Source organism: Alosa alosa, chromosome 12 (genome assembly GCF_017589495.1).
Source record: "Alosa alosa isolate M-15738 ecotype Scorff River chromosome 12, AALO_Geno_1.1, whole genome shotgun sequence".
Classification (NCBI taxonomy): Eukaryota; Metazoa; Chordata; class Actinopteri; order Clupeiformes; family Clupeidae; genus Alosa; species Alosa alosa.
In genome coordinates, this window is record NC_063200.1 from 9699324 (window position 1) to 9721823 (window position 22500).

The 22500-nt window shown below is 46.0% G+C and overlaps 1 protein-coding gene across 1 annotated transcript in view; it reads left to right on the forward strand.

The window, feature by feature from the left end:
- The window catches only part of lrrc75bb (leucine rich repeat containing 75Bb), a 49633-nt gene that overhangs the window by 26579 nt on the left and 554 nt on the right, over window positions 1-22500 (forward strand). The window contains exon 4 of the mRNA XM_048258597.1: window positions 18350-22500. This exon is cut by the window's right edge and continues 554 nt beyond it. Coding sequence (XP_048114554.1) covers window positions 18350-19640 — 1291 coding nt within the window. The 3' untranslated portion in view covers window positions 19641-22500. The remainder of the gene's footprint in view (window positions 1-18349) is intronic.

A 22500-nucleotide genomic window follows, 5' to 3' on the forward strand; every position in this document is an offset into this window, starting at 1 on the left:
CAAACTCAGCCTCTAGCTGTGGCCTGCCAACTGAGAGGAGGACGACCCATTAACGCGACGCAAGATGTATCGCCGCGACGCCGCCAAGACACAACACAATATCCATGCACATACACATAAACACAAACACACATGGCATCGTAATTGAACTAATCATCTTAGATCCTGATGTGCCTCTAGAAGAATACATAAAGATACCGGTATGTAAATATAGAAGAGAATACGCGTTAAAGCTATGAAGAACATGGCATGTCCAGAAATAGGCAGCAGATATGCAGGCTCCACATTAATGTTTTTGCTCATTTTATGGTGTTTGATGGCGTTTGCCTGTTGTCCCATGTGTGTGTCCGTGTGTGTGTGTGTGTGTGTGTGTGTGTGTGTGTGTGTGTGTGTGTGTGTGTGTGTGTGTGAGAGTGTTTTTATGCATGTTAGAAAGAGATACATGTGTGCATGTCACAATTTTTGCAGAACCTGTGTCGCATGTGTGTGTGTGTGTGTGTGTGTGTGTGTGTGTGTGTGTGTGTGTTCTGCCTGAGGCCTGGTCAGGGGAAGGTCAGTGTGTAAGGTCTGACTCACTCCAGACAGGGGTGGTATGGGGGCTGGGTTGTTTATTTGGGCTCCAAGCAGAGTCAAGTCTAAATTGAGAGACAGTGGCAGCATTTGTGTCTCATTAAAAGAAAGAGAGGAGATTTAGATGCCCACAATAGGTAGAGTGTGTGTGTGCTGAGCTGTGTGTGTGTTTTATCTGCGTGTGCATCCTAGTGGTCTATTAGACCTGGTGCAAGTGTCCCACAGTGGGCAGTGTGTGTGTGTGTGCTGTGCATCGCTAGCACCTCGACACGGCCAGTCTCTGTGCTGTCTGAGGGGCAGATGCCAGTCTCTGTGCTGTCTGAGGGGCAGATGCCAGTCTCTGTGCTGTTCTCTGTGCTGTCTGAGGGGCAGATGCCAGTCTCTGCCTGTGCTGAGGCAGATGCCAGGGCTGTCTGAGGCCAGGCTCCCTGTGCTGTCTGAGGGGCAGATGCCAGTCTCTGTGCTGTCTCAGGGGCAGATGCCAGGCTTTATGCTGTCTGAGGGGCAGATGCCAGTCTCTGTGCTGTCTGAGGGGCAGATGCCAGGCTCTGTGCTGTCTGAGGGGCAGATGCCAGTCTCTGTGCTGTCTGAGGGGCAGATGCCAGGCTTCTATGCTGTCTGAGGGGCAGATGCCAGTCTCTGTGCTGTCTCAGGGGCAGATGCCAGTCTCTGTGCTGTTCTCTGTGCTGTCTGAGGGGCAGATGCCAAAGTCTCTGTGCTGTCTGAGGGGCAGATGCCAGGCTTCTATGCTGTCTGAGGGGCAGATGCCAGTCTGTCAGAAGTGTTTTTGGAGGATTTTAGTGACACACGCCTTTCCTCACCTCTCCACCGACCTTCGACCTCTCCTTCGATTCTACCTTCCAGACCTCCGACTCTCTCTACCTCTGTATCTCTCCTCTTCTTTCCATCTTTATCTCTTTATTCTTCTCTACCTCCATCTCTTTTATCTCTGTCTCTCTCCACCTTCTATCTCTACCTTCTCCACCTCTCCTCTGCCCTCCACCTCTCTATCGCCTCTCCACCTCTCCACCCCCACCTCTATCGCTCCACCTCTCTATCTCTCCTCCTCTCCACCTCCATACCTCCGCCCAACTCAGTCTCTGTGATGGAGTAGAGATGTCTATGTCCATAGATTAAGCCATCAGTCTGGGTCTCCACCCTTAATCCAATGAATGAGTCTGATTCCCTGACCTGATAATGGTGCTAAGCCTGTGTCTTTGTCCTTAGTCACGTTTAATCACACACACACACACACGCACACACATAACTACTCCGGTGCGTATGGGATTGATCTCGATAGTGAATAACTACTCTGGTGTGTATAAGATTGATCTCAGATGTGTCGTACGAGTTTGTCTGCTCTCCAACAGGGCATGAGTCGTTTACACTGACGCACTAACGTGTGTGTTCTGTGGAAAACAGAGAAAATGGAAAGCTTTTTACCATGTGTTTTTCTCACATACAGCATATAGCCTTGCTATGTATAGAGATGGCATGCATACTGCATGTCCTGCCACACGGATAGCCTTGCTATGTATAGACATGATGCATACTGGATAGCGGTCCCCATGCCGGCCTGCTGCCCCTGAGCCTTCAGTTGCTGTGAGAGACGTCCATCATCACAACGCCAAGGAAGAATGTGCCCCAGTATAAGACAGTGTGTGAGTGTGAGTGTGTGAGTGTGAGTGTGTGAGTGAGTGGGTGTGTGAGTGAGTGAGTGAGTGAGTGAGTGAGTGGGTGTGTGAGTGAGTGAGTGAGTGAGTGTGTGAGTGAGTGAGTGTGTGAGTGAGTGAGTGAGTGAGTGTGTGAGTGAGTGAGTGAGTGAGTGAGTGAGTGAGTGGGTGAGTGAGTGAGTAATGCAAAGTAATGCATTTTGATGCATGAGGGAACACACATGTACGCACACACACACACACACACACACACACACACACACACACTAACACTCATATGCACCAACACACACACACTTAGTCTCACACAGACACACTTACACACACGCCTCCTCGGGCTTGTTATGTAACGGCATCATGCATTTTGCTGCAGTGCTTGACTCTAATAATTCTCTTTGTCAGATTGAATGTGCGCGCTGCTCTAGAATGCAAAGGAGGCCACCAGGCACGACCAATCAGACTCTCCGATGCTAATCGCACGGGAAAACAGGGCACTCACTCTTCACACAGGCGGTGCGGCGTGGCGTGGCGCGGCGCGGCGCTCATCCAAAGACACAAACAGCATGGCAAAGCCATGCACACAGAGTCGTCGCAATCGCATTCTCATCTCTAGCTTGTGAACACAGAGTGTTTTAGACTCTTTGGATTCTCATGTGCAAGCAGTGCGTGTGCAAACAGGCTCTTTAAGCTGCTCGTTCTCTTCTCGTGTGCAAACAGGCTCTTTAAGCTGCTCGTTCTCTTCTCGTGTGAAAACAGGATCTTTAAGCCGCTCTTTATCTTCTCGTGTTCTCTTAGCTCTCAGGAGCGGTCGCTTACACTTGAACTGGAGCACGACAAGGAGTGTTTGTGTCCTTGTTCAACCCTGTAGCTGCATTCGGCTGCCTCAGCTGTAAACCCATGAATACGGCAGAGCTTTTGAGCTGCACTGGGTCTCTCTTACTCTCTAACTGTAAGGAGTTCACTGCACTGGGTCTCTCTAACTGTAAGGAGCTCACTGCACTGGGTCTCTCCAACTCTCTAACTGTAAGGAGTTCACTGCACTGGGTCTCTCTAACTGTAAGGAGCTCACTGCACTGGGTCTCTCTAACTCTCTAACTGTAAGGAGTTCACTGCACTGAGTCTCTCTAACTGTAAGGAGCTCACTGCACTGGGTCTCTCTAACTCTCTAACTGTAAGGGGCTCACTGCACTGGGTCTCTCTAACTGTAAGGAGCTCACTGCACTGGGTCTCTCTAACTCTCTAACTGTAAGGAGTTCACTGCACTGGGTCTCTCTAACTGTAAGGAGCTCACTGCACTGGGTCTCTCTAACTCTCTAACTGTAAGGAGTTTACTGCACTGGGTCTCTCTAACTGTAAGGAGCTCACTGCACTGGGTCTCTCTAACTGTAAGGAGCTCACTGCACTGGGTTTCTCTAACTCTAACTGTAAGGAGCTCACTGCACTGGGTCTCTCCAACTCTCTAACTGTAAGGAGCTCACTGCACTGGGTCTCTCTAACTGTAAGGAGCTCACTGCACTGGGTCTCTCTTACTCTCTAACTGTAAGGGGCTCACTGTACTGGGTCTCTCTAACTGTAAGGAGCTCACTGCACTGGGTCTCTCTTACTCTCTAACTGTAAGGGGCTCACTGCACTGGGTCTCTCTAACTGTAAGGAGCTCACTGCACTGGGTCTCTCTAACTCTCTAACTGTAAGGAGCTCACTGCACTGGGTCTCTCTAACTCTCTAACTGTAAGGAGCTCACTGCACTGGGTCTCTCTAACTATAAGGAGCTCACTGCACTAGGTCTCTCTAACTCTCTAACTGTAAGGAGCTTACTGCACTGGGTCTCTCTAACTCTCTAACTGTAAGGAGCTTACTGCTCCTCTGCCCCACCTGGATAGCATGGAACCTCTTGTTTTCGTTTTGATCTGTAGCCCCCCCGCTGGACTGGACCCCCCGAAAGGAGGGTAGGGCAGACACAGTTTTCTGTGAATATCTCGAGAACCATAGGGTTTAGGAGAACCATTTTTTTTGTATGTTGATCTCAAAGGGTCATGTCAACCCATTCCATAACCACTCATTTCATGTATAGCGCCACCTAGTTAAACACAAAAAAAGTAAAAAATGAGGTGTTGTAATCGTCGAGGTATCTGTGACCTAACATAGTCAAAACTGCACGAAATTGGAAGTGTAGGATCATTATGACACCCCCTCTGAATGCACGCCAAGTTTCAGTGGAATTCCGTTCATGGGGGGCCACACAATAAATTAATTTATGTTACTATACACCAACTGGCCTGTAGGTGGCGGAGACAGTTTTCTGTGAATATCTCGAGAACCGTGGGGGCCTAGGAGGTCCACCTTTTTTTTTTTGTATGTTGGTCTTAAGGGGGCATGTCAACCTATCCCATTACCACTTATTTCATGTATAGCCACCTAGTTCAAAAAAATTAAAAGCAAAACATTAGGTGTTTTCATCACAATATCTCTGGCTGACATGGTCAAAACTGCACGAAATTGAAAGTGTAGGATCATTATGACACCCTCGAATGCATGCCAAGTTTCGTGGACTTTTCGTTCATGGGGGCCTTACAATAAAATAATTTATGTGTACATTTAGTGACCATACACCAACAAGGATTCCTGGGACACTGAAAAGTACCACGAAACTTGGTGGGCATGTAACCCCACATAGATAGCATGGAACCATAACCGCCGTTTTTGATCTGTAGCCCCCCGCTGGACTGGACCCCGAAAGGAGGGTAGGCAGACACAGTTTTCTGTGAATATCTTGAGAACCGTGAGGGCCTAGGATGACTAATTTATTGCGTATGTTTGCCTCAGGGGTCATGTAAACCCATTGCATATGCACACATGTGCAAAAACAGATACACACGCACACACATACATTCACAGTAATCCTATGTATGATACATACTCACACAGTAGACATATATACGCATGCATGCACATGCACTCACAGAGGCACATAAACAGGCAAACACACAAGCACATGCACATGCCCGCACACACACCCACCCACACACACATAAACATAAACATGTACACGCACACATGCACACAATTCAAGAATTTCTCAGAATTATGAACAAGATGGGGGTGGGGTTGTATAAAATGTATATTACATGTGAAATCTATGAACTAATCATGTTTTGGTACTTGTTGTCTAGCAGATACCAGGTGCCTTTCAGCGTGACTTATTTTTGTGGAAAACATGTGCTGGACTGGGCGGCAGTCATATTTTGTACCGCTCTGCGGTACATCTAGTTATCTTTATAATCATTGCTGTTAGTGACAATAATAACAACAAAAGCCACAATAATACTAATAATAGGTAGATAGATAGATAGATAGATAGATAGATACTTTATTGATCCCCAAGGGGAAATTCAAGGGTCTCAGTAGCATACAGACATCACACACAACATGCACTTACAGCAGAAATGGTAAACATAAGTATAAGTATAAACATACAACTAAACTATAACTATAACTAAACCACTGTACAATAAAGACAGTAGAAAATAATAAAGATAAGAAAACTAACAAAACAAAATACTAAATACACTAAATAAATTAAATTAAGAAAGTCCAATGTGCTTGAGGGTGATCACGCTTGTAGTGACAGGGCCGGGACTGGTAAGGTGCTAAAGGGAGTGAGTGTCATGGTGAAGGTGCAAAAAGTAGTCCAACCATAGTCCTTTAGTTATGTGTGCATGGCAAGGTGCTCAAGAGAGTGAGTGTCATGGTGAAGGTGCAAAAAGTAGTCCAACATTAGTCCAACAGTGCAAGAGTAAGGTCTAGAGACCAGCATAAATAATATGGACAAATAGGAGAGTAAAGTATAATGTAGACAAGGCAAAATAAAAAACTATTTCAGTGCAAGAACAGGTTGAGGTAATAGGGTTATAGCCATTCATTTATTCAGTATTGTAGCAGAAGCCTGACCGCAGCCATTGATCATGTGTGCTAATATAGCATGAAAAACAGTGTAGCAGGAAAACAGTAGTGAAAACATTAGCCTGTGTACATTAGTAAAACAGTAGTAAAGCAGTAGTGGGCATTCAGTACTCAAACATGGAGAGGGTAGAGAGGCAGACAGACTAAGCAGAGAAGTCTATCTCTCCTCTTCCCTTTAGTGAGGCATTGAACAGTTCCATGGCCCTAGGAACAAATGACTTCCTCAGCCTTTCAGTTGTGCATGGCAGTGAGCGAAGTCTCCAGCTGATCAAGCTCTTTTGCTTTTTGAGTGCTGTAGAGTGGATGACATTCATTGTCCACTAATAATACTAATAATAATAATAATAGCAAATATATATATATATATTAATAGCAATAATAATAACTATTCTGCATGTAGAATAATTACATATATTAAATAATAAATGAATAAATAAATCTTTGTCATCAGTCTTCACATCATCATCATCATAATGGGCATCATCATCGTCATCCTTGTTGTCACAGCAACAGCAATCACAATAACAAGATCTGATGTTCAGCTTCCATAAGACTTTATGATTATGTAAGGAGTTTTTTGCTGCGTGAATGAACATGATGTATAGCACTCGACATATGTGAAGGCAGCATGAGGTTCCCTACATGCCCTCTCAGGTACCTTTTAAATGGACATTTTAAACGCTGTTTCCCTGACGTTTTCCGTCTCACGAACTCCACTACAGTAGCCTGAAGGCGCATTATCGTTCATCTTTCTGTATTCTTCGCCTATTGCGCAAAAGCCTCTTGTTCTGATATTTATTCATTTCACAGTCTTACAACATAGCCTATCACAACACCAATACAACCTTAGCACAAACAATCACAAGTTTAAAAATGCAGAAAATGCGGATTTAAATTCCAAATAAAGAAACCTCCACAATTAGGCTACAATATAACGACTTGAGTTATTTGCATAGACTGTGTTTACATCGGAATCGACGTCCACGGTGTTATGGATCCAAATGCAACGCAACATAGACTAACTTCTCTCAGAAATTCAGGAACAGCTTATTATGCTATTATAATAAAACGGATCTTTTCTGATCTTTACTGATCCATTGTAGAATGGTTTGAAAAGTTTGAGAAGCCATGGCCTAAAACATCAACAATGTCGTTTTTAAAAAGTGGGTCCCCAGAAAAAAAGTTTGGGAAACGCTGATCTAGGGGACAGGGTTCTCTAGGTGTTCTAGGGGACAGGGTGTTCTAGGGGACTACGTGTTCTAGGGGACAGGGTGTTCTAGGGGACTATGTGTTCTAGGGGACAGGGTGCTCTAGGTGTTCTAGGGGACAGGGTGCTCTAGGTGTTCTAGGGGACAGGGTGTTCTAGGTGTTCTAGGGGACAGGGTGCTCTAGGTGTTCTAGGGGACAGGGTGTTCTAGGTGTTCTAGGGGACAGGGTGTTCTATGGGACAGGGGGCTCTAAGGGAGAGGGTGCTCTACATTAATTCTAAATACATTAATTGTTTTGTTTTTTAAAAGGTTGGAGTCCTGTGATGGGATACTGGAAGCCTTCTGGTTCCTGTTTGTAGATGTGACATTTTGAAGGGCAGGAGTGACAGGTTGGGCTGTGGGGGGCGATGTGGACGCGATGCCAGTGTGTTGCAGCCTGGTGGGCACCCAGGTGGAGCCGTCAGTCAGTGTGTGTGTGTGTGTGTGTCTGTGTTTGTGTGTGTTTGTGTGTGTGTGTGTGTACTGTATATGTGTGTATGTGTGTGTGTGTCTGTGTGTAGCACTGGGGGTAGAAGGCTAGGAAGGGCCCATGGCACATCACAGCATCCTACAGAGCACAGGGTGTGTCAGGGGAGACCCCATACAATGTCTCTGATACACACACACTCAGATATACACTAACTAACTAATGGGTGACTCACATACACCACCCTCCCCACCCTTGGTGGCATGCCCCTGTGTGTGTGTGTGTGTGTGTGTGTGTGTGTGTGTGTGTGTGTGTGTGTGTGTGTGTGGCCTTCTGAGGCTACGTGCAGACTCCTGTCTTGGGTTGGCACACAGACCAGTCAGGTGCTCCTAAGGGGCACCTGGAAAGGAAAGGGCAGATGTCCCAGGAGGTGATCATGATCGAGACTCGTCTTCAGAATTGATTGTGACTGCACCTAAGGAGAGCTCAGACAGCCTGACCTGGAGCCACAGGTAGCGAAAGGCTCAAGGATCAGGGCTCTGAATAGCTTCATTCAGCCACACAGTTGTGTAACCAGGAGCTTTTGCTTTCATCCGCCACAAACACATGAGGTATTGACATGAGGTATTGACATGAGGTATTGACATTAGGTATTGAGACTTCTGTAGGATGTCTACAGTCCTGAGATGCACTACCTATAAGAATGAGCAGATTTGATTCATAGAAGAAAAAGCACACTTGACAGACATGGTTCAGTCATAATTTACATCAATACAAACAATGACCTTTTACACTGTCCACTGTTTGTTTTGCAGAAGCAGTTCTCAGTGTCAAATTTAAACACATATTGCTATAGTGAATGAAAGACATCTTGTTTCACAATGTGGATGTGTTTGAGTGTCAATGTGAGAGAGATCGTGCTTTGTGGATGAAAGTTTGAGTGTACCAAATGAGGGTGTTTTTGAGTGCTGTACAAATTGAGGGCGTTTTTGAGTGCTGTACAAATTGAGGGTGTTTTTGAAACACGTCGAGTATTACAGTAAGTAGGGTGCTGTGAGCCAGTCGGGTCAGCTCATTATGTGGACATTTGTGTAGACTAGGACAGAAAGAGGAGAGGAGTGGAGGAGGATATGAGTGGAGGATATGAGAGGAGAAGAGGATATGAGAGGAGGAGTGGATGATATGAGAGGAGGAGAGATATAGCGATTATGAGTGGAAAGAGTGGTGGATGATGCTTTATAGGAGAAATGATATGAGTGGAGAAGGATGACAATGAGTGAGTGAGTGAGGAGACAGAGAGAGAGTGAGGATGGATGACATGAGAGAGTGAGTGAGATGACATGAAAGCTATAAGTGAGATGCAGAGAGAGGGGAGGACAGATGTCTAAGTGGAAGGAGACGGGAGTGAGCATGAGAGGGGATGATGTTCTAAGTGGAGACAGTGAGAGGGAGAGATGGCAGGAGAGGGACGGATGTTTTAAGTGGAGACGAGGAGAGGGAGAAGGTGAGTGATGAGAGGGATGATGTCTCCTACAGAGATGAGGAGAGAGGAGAGGAAGATGGGTGTCCTTGTCCGATTAGAGATGCGGATAAATCTTCCATGCGGAACCTTTCTTATCTCCTTGAATATAAGGTGAATGTAAGGTTATATATATGGTGAATATAACCTCATTCCTGTTTGGTTAGCCATTGCCTGGCTGGGCCTCCATCATTTCTGGGTGCAGGAAGGAAGAGGAGGTGACGAGGAGGAGAATACAGAACAGAGAGGAGAAGATCAATGGGGAAGCAAGTGATGAAAGACAGAGACGGGAGAGAAGAAAGGAGGTGAGGATGATGAGAAGAGGAACACTAACATAACCGTGAGAGTGATGAGCAGCTTATGATTTAAAGATGCATAGCTTTTATTAATTTATATATAAATGAGACGAAGACATGTTTTATGAATATATTTATATGTTTTATGAAATATGAAATTTTTATGACGATGTATATAAATATTAATTTGTTATATGTTATGACGATGATGCATAAATGGCGCATTTATGACATAAAGCTTTTATATCAGCTTTTGCTTAAAAAATAAAATGGCGATTTAAAAAGAGCAGAGTGTTATTAAGGGTAGGAGAGAGGAGAGGGAAGTAGAGATGAAGAAGAGGGGAGGAGAGGGGATGGGGAGGAGAGAGGAAAGTAGAGGAGAGAAGAGAGGGATGGGGAGGAGAGAGGATAGTAGAGGGGAGGAGAGAGGGATGGGGAGGAGAGAGGATAGTAGAGTGCTAGCAGGAGTGCTAGAGCAGAGTGATTACCACCTGTAGCTGCTGGAGGGAGGGAGGGAGGGAGAGAGGGTGAGAAAGTCAGTCAGAGAGCCCCAGGGGAGAGGGCAGCAGAGGCGGCCGGGTCAGGAGGAGCTGAAAGGGAAGGGCAGAAATGAGTAAAGGCATGTTGTCTGAAAGAGAGAGAGTATAATACTAGATAGAGGTCCAGTGAAGCCTTGGACGAGCCAGTCCAGGAAATGTATAATCCAGGAGTCATTCTTATTCTCACAGAACCTCATAGCTATCCCTGGTCCTCATAGTCATCCCTGATCCTCATAGCCATCCCTGGCCCTCATAGCCATCCCTGGTCCTCATAGCTATCCCTGGGCTCGCAGCCCACATGGAGAGCATCCTCAGGGGCCCTCAAATCAGCTCGGAACCCCTAACACAGAAGAGGCTCCACTAGGATCGCTCTCACACACACGACACACTCTTTATCTCACACACACACACACACACACACACACACACACACACACACGCATAGGGAAGGCTCTCACACACGACACACTCTCTCTCTCTCATACACACACACACACACACACATAGGAGAGGCTATAGTGGGAAGGCTTATTGAGGTACAATAGAATCAATGCATCATAGAAATGCATAGATGCATACTGCACATCCCTACACAAACACACACACAATAGACATGTGCATGTGTGTACACACACATGTGAACACACATGCACATACAACAAACAAAAACACACACACACACACACAAAGCATACATGTGGAAACACACTCTCGCATACACACACACATACACACACACTCACAAACACACACACTGTGAGTTGGATGAGTGGGAGGACTCAAAAAAAGCCTCTCCACTTTGGCAGCTCCACCTACGCTGGGCAGGTGCGAGCAGGAAATCCCCAGGCTGTCTGAACCCAAGCCACACACACACACACACGCGCGCGCGCGCACACACACACACACACACAAAAGAGACCGCACTGGCTCAGGAAAACCAAATCCTGCAGAGGAAGCAGAATCAACAACAACGACAACAACACAACACAATGTCACAACATCCAAAACACACACAAAAGAGACCACACTGGCTCAAGAAAAACAAATCCTGCAGGGGAATTAACAACAACGACGACATCACAAAACAACACAACATTAAATTGACGGACAAAAGACACTGCATAGGAACAGGATAAACAAATACTGCCGAGGCTGCAAAATCATCAACAACAACAATAACAACACGATACTACAGTAACGGTACAACACACAGAATAAAGGAGAATCAGGATGAATCAATTCTGTAGAGGCTGCTGTAACAACAATACACACAAACACACAAATATAACATTGACAGTATAACATCAAATACACAAATATAACATGGACAATATGACATCAAATATATTATATTTGATGTTTTATTGTCCATGTTATATTTGTATATGTGTTGTATTTATGTATGTGTCCATGTTGTATTTGTATATGTGTATGCCCATGTTGTATTTGTATATGTATATGTCCATGTTATATTTGTATCCATATATTTGTATATATGTAGGCTGGCTCAAGTAGAACACATTCTGTAGAGGTTACAGTAGCAGAAAACAAAAACTCTTGCACAAAAAATCTTGCAGTGGCAGCAAAAACTATAAGAGCAGTGGCAGGCGAACATAACACCATCTCTCTCTCTCTTACACACACACGCACACACACACAGGACGGCAGATAAGCACGTGTTGCCATTCTTAGAGGAGAAGAAGAGAGGAGTATATGGAGAAAGGGGAGGAGGAGAGGAAGAAAAGAAAAATGGGGGAAAGAGGAGGAGGGGGTGGAGAAAGAGAAAAGACGAAAGATAAGAAGAGATAAGGAGGAGAAGAAGAGAATCTCCCACCACCGGTCTGGAGTGGAGTGGTGCCATTAATAAACCCAGAGCCATCCCACGCATGAGGCATTTCCATAACAATGTCATTCCGCAGGAATCGCTCAAGAGCTGACATGACAAAGGAGAACAGGATGGGAGAGAGAGAGAGAGAGAGAGGATGAAGTGATGAAGAAAAGCAGTCGGAAGATAGGGAAGGAGATGTGGGGAGAGAGAGAGGAAAGGTGGAGGGAGAGAGAGAGGGATGGAGAAGGAAAAAGGAAGCAGAGATTAGAAGGAGAGATAGAGGAGGTGAGAGAGAGAGAGGAGAGAGAGAGGATGAAGTGATGAAGAAAAGCAGTCGGAAGATAGGGAAGGAGATGTGGGGAGAGAGAGAGGATGAAGTGATGAAGAAAAGCAGTCGGAAGATAGGGAAGGAGATGTGGGGAGAGAGAGAGAGAGAGAGAGAGAGAGAGAGAGGATGAAGTGATGAAGAAAAGCAGTCGGAAGATAGGGAAGGAGATGTGGGGAGAGAGAGAGGATGAAGTGATGAAGAAAAGCAGTCGGAAGATAGGGAAGGAGATGTGGGGAGAGAGAGAGAGAGAGAGAGAGAGAGAGAGAGAGAGAGAGAGAGAGAGGATGAAGTGATGAAGAAAAGCAGTCGGAAGATAGGGAAGGAGATGTGGGGAGAGAGAGAGGAAAGGTGGAGGGAGAGAGAGAGAGAGAGAGAGAGAGAGAGAGGATGAAGTGATGAAGAAAAGCAGTCGGAAGATAGGGAAGGAGATGTGGGGAGAGAGAGAGGATGAAGTGATGAAGAAAAGCAGTCGGAAGAAGAGATAGTATATGGAGAAAGGGGAGGGGAGGAAGAAAAAAAAATGGGGAAAAAAAGGTGGAGAAGAGGAAAAGACGAAGATAAGAAGAGATAAGGAGGAGAAGAAAGAATCTCCACCACCGGTCTGGAGTGGAGTGGTGCCATTAATAAACCCAGAGCCATCCCACGCATGAGGCATTTCCATAACAATGTCATTCCGCAGGAATCGCTCAAGAGCTGACATGACAAAGGAGAACAGGATGGGAGAGAGAGAGAGAGAGAGAGGATGAAGTGATGAAGAAAAGCAGTCGGAAGATAGGGAAGGAGATGTGGGGAGAGAGAGAAAAAAGGTGGGAGGGAGAGAGAGGGATGGAGAAGGAAAAAGGAAGCAGAGATTAGAAGGAGAGATAGAGAGAAAGAGAGAGAGAGAGGAAGAAAGGAAAGTAGGAGGGGGGGGGTTAAAGAGACACGTGGAAGGCTACATGAGAGCCCACTCTAGGAATCAATCCTCCCTTCACAGCTCTCAAGCTGGAGCCTGTCCCTCCCTGGTCATTCACTGGCAGGGCTTAAAATTCATTTTTCAAAATGGGGGGGAATTCCCCCCTTAGGTTATTCATGTAGGGGGGATTTACACAATTTGGGGGGGGGGGGGGGGGGGGGTCGATTCTGATACCAAGTCAAGAATTGCGATTTCAATGCCGATGCTTTAAAAAAAAAAAAAGTGTTAAATTTTGGGGCCCCCACCACCCCTGACATCATCAGTAATATATACTGTAGTGGGATCATTCACAACAGTGGACATCCTAGATTCTGCTTGACTCTCTCCACACACTGGTCTCCATACGTGACTGATGGAATGATCAGAGGCAGTGGTTCTCACTCCAGAGGGGGTGTATGACGGAGCAAGGTTACTGGCTTACACATGTCGTAACCGTCGCTCTCCACACAACACATCACTTTAGAAACAACAGCTGCTCAGTTAGTGCAGTGCCGTGTTCTTGTAGAGATCAGTCCCATAGTTACCCTGTACATTAATACACTATCAAAACGATTGTTAGTTGCAGCCCTACTCAACACACACACACACACACACACACACACACACACACACAACCTCCCAGTCACATGAAAAAACTCTTAGCTACAACACACACACATACACACACACACACACACACACACACACACACACACCGACACACACACAACGTGCCTGCTTTATGTAAATATCTCTTAGCTGCAACACACACACCAACACACACACACACACAACGTGCCTGCTTCATGTAAATATCTCTTAGCAGCACACACACACACACACACACACACACAAAACGTGCCTGCTTCATGTAAATATCTCTTAGCTGCAACACACACACCAACACACACACACACACACACAAACGTGCCTGCTTCATATAAATATCTCTTAGCTACAACACACACACAACATGGCTGCTTCATGTAAATATCTCTTAGCTGCAACACACACACACACAACGTGCCTGCTTCATATAAATATCCCTGAGCCCAGACTCCACTCTCCTCATTGGCTGCACCCAGCAGCACTTATTCGATCTGACAGCCTGGGCTTGTTATGCTACAGAACCCCCCTCCCCCAGGGACGAGAGATGTTGACCAACCCCAGGATCCAATCCATCATGTACCCCCTCGCACACACACACACACGCACACACACACACACATACACACACACACACACACACATACTCACATACATGCACACTTGTACACTTACACACACACACACACACACACACACACACACATTCCCCAAAGGCAGTCTGCCAATTTTCTAATCCACACTCGCCTGTCTCATAGCTCATGAAAATGGTTTTAACTGAGTTGTCGCAGTGAAATATGTGTGGTGTGTGTGTGTGTGTGTGTGTGTGTGTGTGTGTGTGTGTTCTACTCCTGCACATGCTTGGTTTATGCTTTGGTAATTTACACAGACAGATGTAGACTGGCGAATGAGGAATGTGTGCACCTGTTTGTGAGTGTGCACACATTTGGTGCAGGACTCATTGATTCACTTTTATAATGTACACTACTGGCAGAAGCAGCCTGGAAGAATCCAGTGACTTTGTTGTGTGTGTGTGTGTGTGTGTGTCTGTGCCAGCATTCACCTCCGCCAGTCACAAACAACAACACCAGTCACAAACAACAACAACTAGTCACAAACAACACCTGTCACACACAACAACACCTGTCACAAACAACAACACCAGTCACATACAACAACACCAGTCACAAACAATAACACCTGTCGCAAACAGCAACAACTAGTCAAAAAATCACAAACAGCACCTGTCACAAACAACAACACCAGTCACAACCAACAATACCAGTCACAACCAACAACAACCTGACATAAACAGCACCGGCCACAAAAAAACCATGTCATAATGATGCCATTAGCCTCTCTGCTTTAATAGAAAATGACAGCCATGTTTGAATGCTCTTCTTTTAATCTGTTTTGTTTAAGAGCAAACACCATTCTCACGTTAATGCTGTCCAGTCTAACTAATGACCATTCACACGTGAAAGGTACTCTATGCAGGTTTCTAAAACTGATAGTTCCGGTTCTTGATTGTGATTGGCTGAATCACGTTCGATGGCATTGTAAAATCCAGCACAAACATACATCTTGACGGCATTCCGTTCTATATTACTGCGCTACCACAACTTGATACAAAAGTTAAAGTAGCTGCATCTCGATGTTGCTTGGCAACCATTCAGATAGAGGAAATATATTTCTTGGCGGAAGAATGATTATCTAGGAATAACTCTAGTTGCTGTAGCTTTACTTTATGAAATGTTGTCAGGTATTTACTGTATAGTAACAGTTTTAGAAAAGCAATAAGCCACTCGAGTCCGTAGGTTACGCTGATTCTACAACAGCTAAGGGGGGTTGAACAGCTGTTGTAGAATCAGCGTAACCTACGGCCTCTCGGGGCTTATTGCTTAATTTTTTTTGGCGACTGTAGAGCTCCCTCTAGAATCGTGATGTATTTATATGTTACTCTGCTATTATAAATAGCAAACTTCCTGTGACTTATCCCCCCTGTACACAATGCAAATGCTTTTGTTGTGGAGGTGAAGGATTAACAGCCAAAAACTATTTCCAAACAGCTTTATCTACTGACAAGGTAATGTTTCACGATTCTTGCGAGATCTGGCGGGGTGCCGCTCTTGGAAACTTTGCTAGGTGAACAATTCGCCTATTACAAGTTCGTTTACCATCAAATTGGCTTTGTAAAGGTAAAAATCTTGCATAGTGTACCTTTAACGCTGTCCAGTCTAACTAATGACCAGTCACATGTTAACGCTATCCAGTCTAACTAATGACCAGTCACATTAACGCTATCCAGTCTAACTAATGACCAGTCACATGTTAACGCTATCCAGTCTAACTAATGACCAATCACATGTTAACGCTATCCAGTCTAACTAATGACCAGTCACATTAACGCTATCCAGTTTAACTAATGACCAGTCATATGTTAACGCTATCTAGTCTAACTAATGACCAGTCACATGTTAACGCTATCCAGTCTAACTCATTACTTGACTACAAAGCAAAACAACAGCCATTTTACTGCTGTCCAGTCTCTCTGAGTGAACTAACAAAACATAACAGCCACATTTGAATGCTGTCCGGTCAGTTTAATCACAGATGGAACGGCAAACAGCAGGCACATTAGCGTGATGTTCATTCAATCTCATCCCATCAATTAGGTAAACCTCGGATGTTCCAGTCAGCAGAGGCCGTCGAGCACAAGATATTCCACCCACTGGGTCACAGCAATCTCACACACAGAAACAAAGACTTCTGTACCACACTGAAGACAAGCTGAAGGAGAGAGAGGGGGAGGAAGAGAGAGGGGCAAAGAAAGACTGGATGAGAGAAGCAAAAGAGTGGATGAGAGAAGATGAAGGTAGATAGAGAGGGAGAGAGGGGGATAGAGAGAGAAAAGAAGAGGGAGATGTGGGAGGGGGGGTTAGAAGGTAAATATGAAAAAGGGAGGGCATGAGAGAGAATGAGAGAGTGGAGCGACAGAGAGAAAGAGGAGGAAGGAGAGGGTTAGAGATAGAGGACGAGAGAGAAGGCTGAACTGAAAGAGAGGAAAAGAGGGGGATATGAAGTAAAAGAGAGAGGAAAAGAGTGAATAAGAGGGGGATGTCTTAACAAAGAGAGGGTGCAACCTCATACCTGACACCTCCTTTCACAGGTCAGTAAGCAGGCTCTAGTGTGTCACCCCCAGGGACCTGACAGCCAATCAGGTTGAAGGAAGGAACACTGTACTGAATAGCCGAGGTCGACTCAGATCAATAGAGCGTCTCTCATTAAGTTACAGCATGGGTCTCTAGGCATGCACACACACACACACACACACACACACACACATACATACACACAGGCCCCATGTCAACACAGAGCACCTCACCAGCTCAAATAACACTTACTTTGGCTGTGGGTTTTGTGTGTCTGTCTGTTATGTAAGTGAGAACATAACATTAACTGTTTATTTACAAGACCAAACAAAGTCTCACAATTTGTGCTTATTATTATTATTACATGGTATTTCCAACTGTAATGATTCCAACTGTATTGTGTTTCCTGTAATATGATAGCCTGGCGGGCCATCCTATATCATTGAAATGTATAGTCTGGAATCGAACCATTCACCTCGCTTAATCCAAGGGGCGGGCAGAGAATTGTCCTAAACTGCCTAGGCATGCAATAGGCCAGCTTATGACCATATCCCAGATCCGGTCGGCAAAACGGCAAATACATCCTTCTTCGAAAAGTAATGACTTAAGTGCATTGTGTTGCTCAACTTTCAAAGAAAAGCACAAGTCCAACTCCTCCAAAGTTGACGCCAACGCCGATTCAAACAACCGCTCTTCGTTCGCCATAGCCAACTTCCTTGTTGTTCACAGTCGCAGGACTGTCGTTATCCTGTTAAGCCCGCCTTAAGACTCTCTAACAAAATAGAGCGCTGTGATTGAAAAACATCCACGGTGTTAGCCAATCGAAATCCCTATGGTTTAATACTAGACGTACAGGCTGAGCAAATTAATTTGCCGCCGCTAGGGTGCGTCTAGATTTCTAGGCTAGTAATATGACTCAGTCATGTAGAAAAAGGTGCTAGTTCTAGTCTTTTCAAGCTTCATTTCCCCGAAACCAGAAACTAGACACGCCAACGTTTTTCGGAAAAATTACCTCATTTGCCATCCCAGAGCTATATAACAGGATGCACACCCTTTTCTTCTCTGTGCTTACAATAGCCCAGTCTGACACTGTTAGCCTAGCTTAGCATAACTCACTGGTAGTGGGTTGGACCAGTTTGCCTGGTCTAACCCACTTAGACCAGTTCTATGGCGTGGTCCTTTAATGTCTCCACGGGAGGGGATGTTTGGGCTGAGGGTGGATGTTAGGCCTGAATGTAATGGATTCTATTGTCTTCTGTCTTTTTTTCAGTCTGAAGACCACTCTGAAGAAGAAGATATCCAACGACATTGTGGATCTCTCTGGAATCCCGCTGTCAGGTCGAGATGTCCAGCGGGTGGCGCTGTACCTGCAGGACTGCATCGCACCGGTCACAGCAGTGGACCTGAGCTTCACCGAGCTGCAGGACGAGAGCCTCCGGCTGCTCCTGCCCTCGCTGAGCGCCCTCCCCAAGCTCACCACGATCGCCGTCAACGGCAACCGCCTCACCACGGCCGTGCTCAAGGACCTCATGGAGGCGCTGAAGGAACGCCGGCAGTTTCCCAAGCTGGCCTGGATCGACCTGGGGAACAACCTGGACATCTTCACGCTGCCGCAGCCGCTGCTGGTGTCGCTACGGCGACGGTTCGGTACGAGGAGCAGCCTGCCCACCATCCACGAGTTCGCAGACGACGACGAGGGCAGCGCCGGCCACTACCGGCTGGAGATGTCCACCGAGGAGCCTAGCGTGTTCGAGGAGGACGAGGAGGAGGAAGAGGAGGTGGTGGATGAAGAGAGAGGGGTGGTGGAGCAGAGGGATGTGGAGATGGAGGTGCAGATACAGGTGGAGCTGAGACTGGTGGATGTGAGTGAGGTGCAGATGACACCAACGAGAGAGGTGGAGATGAGACAGGTGGAGGAGAAACAGGTCGATGTGAGACAGGTGCAGGTGAGGGAGGTCCTGATAGAGGCACCAATTAGAGAGGTCCTGGAGGCACCAATTAGAGAGGTTCTGATGGAGGCACCAATTAGAGAGGTTCTGATGGAGGCACCAATTAGAGAGGTTCTGATGGAGGCACCAATTAGAGAGGTCCTGGAGGCACCAATTAGAGAGGTTCTGATGGAGGCACCAATTAGAGAAGTTCTGATGGAGGCACCAACGATAGAGGTGGAGATGAGACAGGTCAAGGAAAAACATTTAGTCGTTAGACAGATGGAGGTGACACAGTTGGAGGTGAGACGGGTGGAAGAGAGACAGGTGGAGGAGAGACACTTAGACGTTAGACAGATGGATGTGGGACAGATGGTGGAGGTGAGACAGTTAGAGGACAGACAGGAGAAGATGCGAGAAGTGCAGATGGAGACGCCAGAGAGACAGGTGGAGATGAGACAGGAAGAAGTGAGACAGATAAGAGAGGTGGAGATGGAAGCACTGGAGAGACATGTGGGGGTGAGACAGCTAGACTTAAGACAAATGGAGGTGAGACAGCTGGAGTTGCAGAAGGTGCAGGACAGACAGCAGGAGGTGAGACAGCAGGAGGTGCAGCTGGATGACAAGCTATAGGATTGGAGGGAGGCAAAGTGCAGGTGGAGGTGGATATGGGGATGAAGGTGGCGGTGGCGGCCGACCCAGCGGGGGACTCATGGGGGGCAGAGCAGAAGGTTAGGGGCAGCGTCAGTTTACTGCAGTGCAAGAGGTGATTCCTCCCTCCCCCTCTCTCTCCATACATCCGTCCGTCCCTCTCTCTCTCTCTCTCTCCCTCTCTCTCTCTCGCTCTTTCTCTCCTCTTTCTCCTTGTATCTCTACGTCCTGAGGGAGCTGCTGTTGAGCACTTGTTAGTTTTGGGGTGGCTCTGTCCTAACCCTCGTTCCTGGAGTGGTCATTCTTCGGTAAAAATGATATTCCAGGGTTGAGGCGCAGGGGGCGCTGTGTGCTCCTCTGACTCCGCCCTGATGAAGCTGACCTCTCCTACTGCTCTCCAGTACTGGGAAGGAGACTCTTGTCCTTCTCGAACCCTCCCTCAGCATGGTTATCCATGACCAGGGGGGAACCAGGGAGTCTGCAGGAGAACCACGTTCCCCACCGACATCCCTGTGGGGCTGCCTGAAGACTGAAGCCCCACAGCAAAGGAAACAGAACGAGGCGAAGATGGTCAGATGGTTGGGGTCAGATCTTCAGGACTCCATACTGCCCCAGCACCTCTCCCCCCTTTTACCCCCTCTCTTGCTGCTCAGGGTGGACATTCAGCTGCCCCCCCATGACTCTGACCTTATGTTCTGGTGCACACACAGCACACACACACACACACACACACACACAGACACACACACACACACATACACACACACTTCCCACTGTAGAGGATTCTGCCTCTGGCATGCCGGAGTCTCTGATTCATTACAACAGCCCTTCAAAGCAAGCAGTTTCACTGCAAAACTACACAGCCCAAAATGCAATTCTCCTAGCCAGAAGTAGCTGTACTGTCTATGAGCAATAGTGGTTCTTGGAAACCATGGGTAAATGAAGACAGAAAGCTGAGGGGGAGAAACTCACCTGTACACTCACAGGCTTCTCTTCACACATGGTGTGTGTGTGTGTGTGTGTGTGTGTGTGTGTGTGTGTGTGTGTGTGTGTGTGTGTGTTTGTGTGTGTGTGTGTGTGGCATTCCTCATCCCTTTTGTAGCATGCTCTGCCAAAGAGCAGGTGTGTGTGGTGTGACATATTTACGGAGGCACATAAGTAGCCTACTCCACGCTGCTCTGTGCGCTTGCTCGTCCTCATTGCACCGTTCCAACACAGACTCCTTTTCAATGGCGTGATCACAGCTCTGCAGGGAATGGACAGACTCAATCAAAACTGATAGGCCGTGGGAGTTAGTGTGTGTGTGTGTGTGTGTGTGTGTGTGTGAGAGAGAGAGAGTGAGTGAGTGTGTGTGTGTGTGTGTGTGTGTGGGATATCCTGAAGACTGTAAATACATTCAGACCCACGTGGGAGAAATATGTGTTTTGTGTTTATATATTTATTATTTATTTGTTAATGTTTAGTTGTGTATTGTTTATTTATTTATTTGATACTTTTCTGTCGCAGTAGAACAGCGTCTGTATGAGTCTTTGGAGAACCAGCTGTAAACTGCCTGTTGTTTAGCTACACACCCAGAACATGAAGTAGGGTCACAGGGTCCTAGTGTCCCTTGGGTTCCTCTTCTCCCCAATATTAGGACCTACAATGTTCTGCTGTAGTTCCTTTTCTCCCCAGTATTAGGACCTACAGTGTTCTGCTATGGTTCCTCTTCTCCCCAATATTAGAACCTACAGTATTCTGCTGTGGCTTATATTAGGACCTACAGTGTTCTGCTGTGGCTTATATTAGGACCTACAGTGTTCTGCTGTGGCTTATATTAGGACCTACAGTGTTCTGCTGTGGTTCCTGTTTGAATGATTTCACTGTAACCAAAGCCAAAGTGTAGAACACCAGCTAGTATAGTTGTGGCTTTAGCCAGAAGCTTGTGAATGCATTTAAATCTAAGAGGAATGGGGAAGTATTTAGGAAGATGTGGTATATTATGCTGCATATTAGTTATGTGCTGATCAAGGTCAGAGTCTTCAGGGTGACCAACCTCTTCCTCACTCTCACTCAGTCATCCTAGCAGTGCGAGGAGAGGAGAGGAATTGGTGAGTGACTCTTCGTACATGTAAAGCCACATGCACATTAGGACGTATCTCTCTCTACCTGTGCAGAATATTTTTACAGACTGCTACACAAACGTGTGTTCCTGTTTCTAGTGTTTCTGTGGGCATGCTTCTCTCCTTTTCTACACAGGATCCTGTTTTTTTCCTCTTTTACTAAGTAAGAAGCTGTGTGCTCATGTAGATGAAGATTATACAAAATTGTTATTTTGTATCCTTTTTAATATAAAACTATAAAAGTACTATGCCTGTATTTTTAATGTTATCAGAAAAGGCATTTTTCTTGTTAACATTTGTCATTTGTTATTAACAGTGGAAAGAGAGTCTATTTGTATGGGTGTGTGTGTGTGTGTGTGTGTTAGTATGCGTGCACGTATACATGTGTGTTTGCACGCGCACGTGTGTGCATGTGTGTGTATTCCAAAAAAAGTGTGACTTATTTGTATCTTAGAGGCCCTGACGGGCGTTTCAGATGCAAACTGTTCTCTTACATGCACTTTAGAAACAAGCCCAAGCCCAGCGCCCTCATGGTCCTAAAGCCTGGCCACACACTGCCAACGACAACTAGGACCACAACAGTAAAAACTGCACTTTTAATAAATATGATTTGTAGCCAATAAGAATGACTGCCTACTATAAACACAACAACATGGAGAACGATATCGTCAGGGTGATTTTGAAAACAATACAAATGCTGACATACAGAATCCATTGTATATATTCAACATCACATTAAC